Below are 8,127 nucleotides of genomic sequence, written 5' to 3'. Positions count from 1 at the left end.
TCACCGTCCACCGGGGCGGAGTAGTACACGTTCTGAATCAATGACCATTGTGTGTGCGGTCCCAGTGGTAGAGCATATGGATCTGGAAATCAAGAGATGGAAGTAGGAGCGACCTTGTTTCCCATCACTCTCATTAAATCAGGTGCCATTTTCAGGTGTCCCATCACCACAACCCAAGGCTCTGCAGATCTGGCCACCCCGGGTGGGGACTGCTCCCACTAGGGACTGTGGCAAGAATTGCATGACCAGCGAAGGCTGGTCGTCTCAGACTTTTTTGCCAAGAGAACAGCAGGCAAGAAAGTGTCACTCTCCTGATCATCAGAGGGAAATAGGACGCGGGGAGGGGGGTGCCCAGGAAGAATATATTTGGCACCCAAGTGATCCGCTGGCGCCTCTCTTGGTACTTTCCTCTTTTGGTACTTGGTACTTTTGACAGTGGATGGACAAATGCAGAAACCACAACTGAGAAAGGCCTTGTGAGGAAGGGTCCACACCGCCAAGATGAAGGTCTGGATAGGCTGAGCAGGTAAGCCACCCGAACGGCAGAGGTGCCCAGGTAAGGGGAATGGAGAATGAGTAGTAAAGGGAGATAGCTGCCATCCCAAGACAGATGCAGTGATGGGACTTAGTTTGCTCACTATCTTTCCTCTTATACGTTTCTTCAGGAAAAAAATCCTGGAGGATTCAGGGAGCATTTTAGACCAAGCAAGTGGATTGGAGTGGTGCAAAATATTGCCTGTCGTGGAGGCTATGGTCCCCTGGCCAGAGCCCGGCCTTCAGGACCAGGGTGTTCATTCCTCCAGCTTTCAGGAACATTGCCTGCATAAGACTTGTAGCTGAGATTCCCCCCAAAGACTCACCCCCAGCCAGAGATAACTGCCTCACCTGAGAATGCTGCAGAGAATCAGTCTAATTCATGTTTCGTGAAGATGATACCCTCTCTTGTCCCTCTGAGGCATAAATCATCGTTTTGAAATAGGTTTTGGTTTGTTTTCTTACCTTTAAATTATCCGTTTTCTCTGACTCCCCACTTTTTTTTTAAATTTGGTTTTCTTCTTCGCCTTCACAGTTGATATTTCCCTTCACAAATATCAAATATTTGATAAGCCCTCGGCAATCTGTCCACATGAGGTGTCCGACCCTCTGCAGGGCTCTTGCATCTGGTGGATTTACTCTGGAGCTACTTTGGCTAGTCATTCCGCTAGATGAAACTCATCACCACAGCCCCCCCACCACCACCACCCTTTTTCATAGATATGTATTGTTTTTTCTCTTGAGCTGATAGGTTTTCCCGAAGAGGACCCATCCACTCTCCTGTGTATTTGAGGGGCGGGTGCGTAGGATATAAGCCTGGCATGGTTCCTAGGTTTGGGAGTGGGTAAGGGACTGCCATAGTCAGTGTATAGACTTTGACTACCTTTCTGATTCCTGGGTGGCACTCTGTCCCATAACATCACCCAAGTCCCTGAGTCCAGAGTCCCTCTAAGTCAACGTCTTCAGAGAATAAACCTGGAGTCAGTTAAGAGTGGTGACTGGGCTGCAGAGGGCTGGAGGAAAGAAACGTGCTGTAAACGCCTTCAGCCAATCCCCCTGCTTCCACGTCCCCAGCAGCTTCCTTAAGCGCGGCTGTGGCCTCCGGTTTTGAATTTTCTGAAATTGTGCCGCATGAATTGCTTTGCGCCTCAGTTTTCCCTCACCTGATTTCTATTCCGGATCTCCCTACTCTGCCAAGTCAGTGACCTATCACTGGTCCCTCGGTTTGCCGGCTTCTACCCATTCTCTTTACACTTGTGTGCTGATGCCTTCCCCCCCCCTCCCCCGCCCCCTTTCACCGTCACTCAGTAAGATTTCAAGAAAGCTCAGAGGGAAATGCACGTGTTCAATCTGCCATGTTTCACTGGAAGACATTAGCCTGTTTTATAGATGGGGAAACTGAGGCCCAGGTTTCAGGATTGGCAAGCTCTTCCGTGTTTCCTCATCCAGTGCTGGAAGAAGGGAGAGAACAGGATAGCTCCAGGGGTCACCAGATCAAAGGGACCCTGTCTCTTCTGGACAGGGGCATTTGGATAGATTTAAGTAGGGGAGGAAGAAGAACAAGAGGGGATCGGCCTATAGATATTTCTAATCTACAAAATGCTCTTTTTATTGTTGTTTCAACGGAAGCATACCTAAAACATAATTGCCTGATCCTTGGAGTGATCTTGATAGCTGTATTACTTTCCTATTACAGCTATAACAAATGACCACAAATGTAGTGACTTAAAGCAACGCAAATTTATTATCATGGACTTCTGCAGGTCCAAAGTCTAAAATCGGTCTCACCAGGCTGAAGTCGTGCGTCCACAGAGCTGGTTCCCTCTGGAAGCTCTGGGGGAACATCTGTTCCTTTGTCTTTATGAGCTTCTAGAGCTGCCTGCGTTCCTTGGCTCATGGCTACTTCCTCCATCTTCAAAGCCCATCACTGCAAGCTCTCCTGACATCGTTAAATCTCCTTTTTCTCACTTTGACATCTTTGCCTCCCTTCTGTAAGGACCATTGTGATTACGTTGGGCCCATGCAGATAATGCAGGATAAGCGCCTCATCTCAAGATCTTTAAAAAAAAAATTTTTTTAATGTTTATTTATGTTACACAGAGACAGAGACAGAATGCGAGGGGGTTAGGGGCAGAGAGAGAAGGAGACACAGAATCCGAAGCGGGCTCCGGGCTCCGAGCTGTCAGCACAGAGCCCGACGCGGGGCTGGAACTCACGAGCTGTGAGATCATGACCTGAGCCGAAGTCGGACGCTCAACCGGCTGAGCCACCCAGGCACCCCTCAAGATCTTTAAAGTAATCACACCTGCAAAGTCCTTTTTGCCTGTGGCATATGCACACATTCTGGGAACTAGGACATGGATAAGTTTGGGGGGTCTTTATTCTGCCTACCACAATAACTTTCTGATAACACTCATGACCCTCGGTTCTTGTCAAGATGTGGCGTCTGTCGATATCTATAGATACCGACAAATGAACGAGTGGATGAATGAATGAAGAGCTTTTAGTGAGTCATCAAATATTTATTATTGGGCCCATTATCTGCTAGGTTATGTTTTAGACTATCTGCTAAGGAGATCTAGGAAACTAGTGTTTATTCTTACAAACTTGACCCTGCACGGTCTGCAAGCACGTTCTGTGTCGTACTAAAATGGCAACCGGTTCATTGATTACCATGGAAATGAGACAAAAGAAGACAAGCTTATCGCCATCTTCCTTCTTCTAACCATTTGGCTATGAAAATGACAATGATACAAATACCGCAGAGAAAGTAGAACAGGTTCAATCTCTCCTCATCAACGAAGTAATCTTGTTGCACTAACGGAGCGTACATGGGATAGCTGTTTGGAACATTTCTGGGTGAACTTCTCCAGGCAGCTTGAGTTCCACTGGAGGCCGAAAACCCATGTGTAGCCACGGAGTCTGTCCACGTGAGCTGTAGGTTTGACCTAGAGGGGACTGTTCTCCCTATAGTCTGAGTGGCTGACCCTGAGGTAGCCTTTGGGATTGCCCTCAATGTGGTCTTTGGGTCTGTCCCCCGTGTGGCCTGCACACAGGCCCCTTGTGTGGCTTGTGAGCATGCCTGCTGTGTGGACTGTTGTCCTACCCTCCTGACAACCTCAGAGTATGTCCTGCAGGGGGCCTGTGGTGCTGTCCCCCGTGTGGATTGTAAATTTCCCTGTGCAGCCTGCCTGTCGGAACTTGGGGTGAGCTGCCTGCTGGTCTCCCGTTTGGGCTCAGCAGTGGTGTGGCTGGGCCCTGACGCTTTATAGACATAATGATACCCATTCCATTGGCTTTGGGTGAACACATCACCAGTGGGAGATGAGGAACCAGTGGGAGAGAATGGGGATACTGATGGCTCCGTCGTGTTGTTTCGCAATCTCAGTAAGCAGAAGCCCAGAGAGCAACCTTCACAATTGTTCGTGTCATGGGACCCATCCAAAGGCACCTCCCGAATGATCGGTAGCTCTGAAAGCTTCTTAAAGTCATAGAATTTCTTCAGAATACGCAGCACCACGTTTTTCAGAATCCTCATGGTACTCTCTGGGGAGAACTCAGGGTTCTCAAATCGAGACCAGGAACACTTCTTGCACCTCTGAGCAAAGAGGCGCATAATCACCTGACCCTGGGATCTGTGGGACTCCAGGTGCATGTGACATAGGATATGCACTTGAGCAGAAGCCCAACTCCGCTGGCATGAGGAACACTGGAACCTGCAGATAAAAGGAACAAGGCCGTGTGCCTTCAGGTGATTGCTGACCCGAAGCAGGTTGGCCTGCCTGGCCTCAGTCTCTGAGATCTCTTCCAGTTTGAAAAAGTCCATATGATATTGACACATTGCCAAATAAGAATGAGAGGGGTGGGCGCCAAAGTGGCTTAGCCAGTTAAGTGTCCAACTCTTGATTTTGGCTCAGGTCATGATCTCACAGTTCGTGGGTTCAAGCCCCCGTCAGGCTCCGCGCTAACAACTCAGGGCCTGCTTGGGGTTCTCTCTCTCTCTCTCTCTCTCTCTCAGAATGAATGAATAAACATTAAAAAAAAAAAAAAAGGATGAAAGGGATTGTGTTTTTAACAAAGCTTTTCCCTGTGAGCCACCATAGCTTCTATCCTACGTGGCCCCACGTTTGCCTCTTTGCCAGTAAAATATCTCTGCGTGTCTCATGGGGAGGGGTCCTTCTGCCCCCTGCCAGTGAAATTTAAAACATTTTTTGTAATGTTTATTCATTTTTTGAGAGAGATGGAAAGAGAGAAACAGAGCACAAGTGTGGGAGGGGCAGAGAGAGAGGGAGACACAGAATCCGAAGCAGGCTCCAGGCTCCAGAGCCTGACGAGGGGCTCAAACTCACAAACCGTGAGATCGTGACCTAAGCCAAAGTTGGATGCTTAACTGAGCCACCTGGGGAACCCTAGCATCCCATTTGTGGTTTCCACTCAGGTTAAGGGAGGAAGCCTAGTAAAAGAAGAAACTTCCTGCGTTAAACAAAATGGAGGCATTTACATACTAAAGAACACTGTGCAAAGGGAGATCCTGGTGACCCTTGTTCCTTTAACATGCTCTGGAAGGAACCCAAGGATGCTGCTGAGGCTAAGCTGGCCTCTTCGTCCAAGAATGCCCACTGAAAGGCAAACTCTCACTCACCTGCCGAATCCTTTCAGCTCATATTGCTTCCACCCTTCTGCAAGGCAGTTTGGATCGAGATTCTTATCCAACTTCAGGGTCCATCTGGCCCGGGGTTTCTCCTGCTGCATCAGTTCTTGAAATATCTGCTCCCATGTCCCAACATCTAAAACTGTTTTCTTCTCCTGAGGCTGGGGAGCCATGCCTGGTGAGTAACTCAGTTTTATTTGGCAACTTGCAAGAGGGGAAAGAGAAAAAAAAAAAAAACATCAGTTTCAGTTTCTCTGTCAGGAACATACGTCAGCTATTTTCTTAGGTTTCGTTTTAGACTGAGTACACAGAACAGGTCTTTGTTCAGAAGACAGAGGGCAGCAGAGTTTTGCTAGTTTGTGAACAGGACTCTTTAAGAGATATCTGAATACAGAGCTCTGTTCTAGATTCTGGGGGCATTTGTAAGTTACCTGAGTATTTTAATTTTCTCTTATTTTTACACGAGGCCAAGCACTTTGCTCAGCTCTGGGATAAATACCACCGACTAAGAAAGCAGCTTCTACCCCCACGGATGCTCACATTCTCACGCAGACATGGGAAGGTAGTGTGGGAGCGTGTGGTCAATGTTGGTCTCATGCACCCAGTGACTCTGGAGTTTAAACTCAGATGGGAGAGATAAGACAAGCAGGACCTTATGTCCTTGGAAGCCCCACTAGGGTTACTGTGTCCCAAATGGGATCAGTCTATGCCTTCTCTGGCTTTCTAGATTTTAACATGTTCCCCTTCTTCCCTCCCAGCCTAGGGGCACCTGGGTGACTCAGTCAGTTAGGGAACCAACTCTTGATGTCAGCTCAGGTCATGATAGCACAATTCATGGGCTCAAGCACCCTGTCAGCCTCTGTGCTGACAGCACGGAGCTTCCTTGGGATTCTCCGTCTTCCTCTCTCCCTTTGCCCTTCCCCCTTGCTCTCACCCTCACTCCCTCTCTCAAAATAAATAAATAAACTTAAAAAAAAAAAAAAGCCTGGAAATCCCTTAAGCATCAACTTTTTCTCTTTATGGCAGTCATCCACTTGATAATTTATTTCTGTAGTTACTCGAGCTTGGGGGTAGAGGGGGCTGGAAGGATTTGGTTTGGTCAAAGGAGAGAAACAAGAAACTAGAAATGTAGTCCCTGATGTAACAATAATTTTACTTCAATTTTAAGCATCTCTTCGACTCCCAGAAACTCTATAGGTATATGCAGAACAGATAACAGAAAATTTTGAAGGAATAATCTGGGGAATAATGAGGCTGGATGACCCCTAAGCTAACTCCATATCTCCTGCTTTGGGGATTCAGAATAAGGAGAAATGAGTACTAGAATTGGGGCGCCTGCTTGTGGGTGACATCAGCCATATCTTTACCTCCTGGACCCCAGGATCACTTGTTGAATGAGTGGCAGAGTGGAAGACTTACATTTCTCTGAGGCCACACTGAATCCCAGGAAAGTGTGGGCTTGTCTAAAGGAGGGGTTGAGGGGCACCTGGGTGGCTCAGTCAGTTGAGTATCCGACTCTTGATTTCGGCTCAGGTCATGATCCCAGGGTTGTGGGTTTGAGGTCCACATCAGTCTCTGCACTGAGCATGGAGATTGCTTGGGATTCTCTCTCTCTCTAATAAAATAAAATTTAAAAAAAAAAAAAAAAAGGAAGGAATGGTTTTCTAATGGTAGAAGAATAGGCAGAAGGCAGAAGGAGCAATTTGGGGAAATCCAAATGGGGGTCTTCAATCTGCTCTTCTGAGGGTTGCCCTCTCTGGGCTGGGACTCCTGGACATATCCTAGGAAGGACTGTTGGTCCAGTAAGGACTGCTTCTCAGCCAAAGATCAGCCTAGAGGGGAGGAAAGGTATTGAAATCATACTGTCATAGAAGAACGTAAGGGAAGGGGTTGGTTCTCCACACCACTGCCCCTATGCTGCATGATTATGGCTGTTCACCACTACGTAGAACAGAGAAGGCAGAATTAGACAGTTGTCTTTAAAAGAACAAATAACACATCTATTACGTACCGTCATCTCCTCGTCCTCATTCTCAGGCTATCAGGAAAGACAGATATATACCTTCACCGTCCCTGTGTCACTTTTCTCCACTTGTCCCTTCAGCTCAGACCACAGTCCAGAGCCAGCCCACCCGGGTTTGGGTACTTGTTCCGCCACTCTCTCCCTTGGAGGCCCGGGGAAGCGCCTTCACTTCCCTGTACCTTGGTTTCTGCATCTAAAAGATGGGGATAATAATACCACCTACCTCACAGGGCTGTGCTGAGGATTGAATGAGTTGAAAAATAGTTACCAGCGCTTAGCAAGCAGACAGAAGCGTTTGCTATTTGTTGTTGCTGTGTTACAGGTTTCCTTGTTAAGTTACCATAAAACCTTTCTTAAATATGTTGAGGATAAAAACAAAGCTAAATTATATAGAATATATATATTATTATATATATGTATAATATGATATGTATATGTATATGTGTGTGTATATACATATATATACATATACATATATACGTATATATGTATATGTATACATATATATACGTGTATATATATATGTGTGTATATATATATATTAAATAGTATACAGGATGAAAAAAACTACAAATAAATGTGCACATAAGGACTCAGAGAGCTCAACAGCCCCTTAAGAATTCAGACTGGGCAAGAAAGACACTAAATAAATAAATAAATGAATAAATAAATAAATAAATATCCTAGAAAGAATCAGAAGAACTATGTAAAGTCAAAACAACTCAAAACCTCACAAGTTTTCGGGGCGCCTGGGTGGCTCAGTCAGTCGGGCATCCGACTTCGGCTCAGGTCATGATCTCACGGTCCACGAGTTCGAGCCCTGCGTCGGGCTCTGTGCTGACTGCTGGGAGCCTGGAGCCTGCTTCGGATTCTGTGCCTCCCTCTCTCTCTGCCCCTAACCCACTCGCATTCTGTCTCT

At 46.8% G+C, this 8,127-nt stretch overlaps 1 protein-coding gene across 1 annotated transcript; it reads right to left on the bottom strand.

Moving 5' to 3' along the window:
* Positions 1-3,035: 3,035 nt before the first annotated feature.
* Positions 3,036-5,450, bottom strand: RTP4 (receptor transporter protein 4). The gene is made up of 2 exons (XM_058730814.1): positions 5,177-5,450; positions 3,036-4,250 (listed from the first exon to the last, which is right to left on the bottom strand). The coding sequence occupies exons 1-2, from the start codon at positions 5,356-5,358 to the stop codon at positions 3,236-3,238; spliced, it is 1,197 nt and encodes a 398-aa protein (XP_058586797.1). The 5' UTR covers positions 5,359-5,450; the 3' UTR covers positions 3,036-3,235.
* Between the last annotated feature and the right edge of the window lie 2,677 nt (positions 5,451-8,127).

The sequence above is a fragment of the Neofelis nebulosa genome, chromosome 5, assembly GCF_028018385.1.
Source record: "Neofelis nebulosa isolate mNeoNeb1 chromosome 5, mNeoNeb1.pri, whole genome shotgun sequence".
Classification (NCBI taxonomy): domain Eukaryota; kingdom Metazoa; phylum Chordata; class Mammalia; order Carnivora; family Felidae; genus Neofelis; species Neofelis nebulosa.
Note: the sequence above shows the minus strand (reverse complement) of the source record. Positions and strands in the feature narration are given on the sequence as shown.

Bases quoted from the DNA above. Each gene is read 5' to 3' on its own strand.
- RTP4 (XM_058730814.1), bottom strand. From the start codon at position 5,358: ATGGCTCCCCAGCCTCAGGAGAAGAAAACAGTTTTAGATGTTGGGACA. The intron at 4,251-5,176 runs GTGAGTGAGAGT...TTTTATCTGCAG, and splicing joins GAGCTGAAAGGATTCGGCAG to GTTCCAGTGTTCCTCATGCC.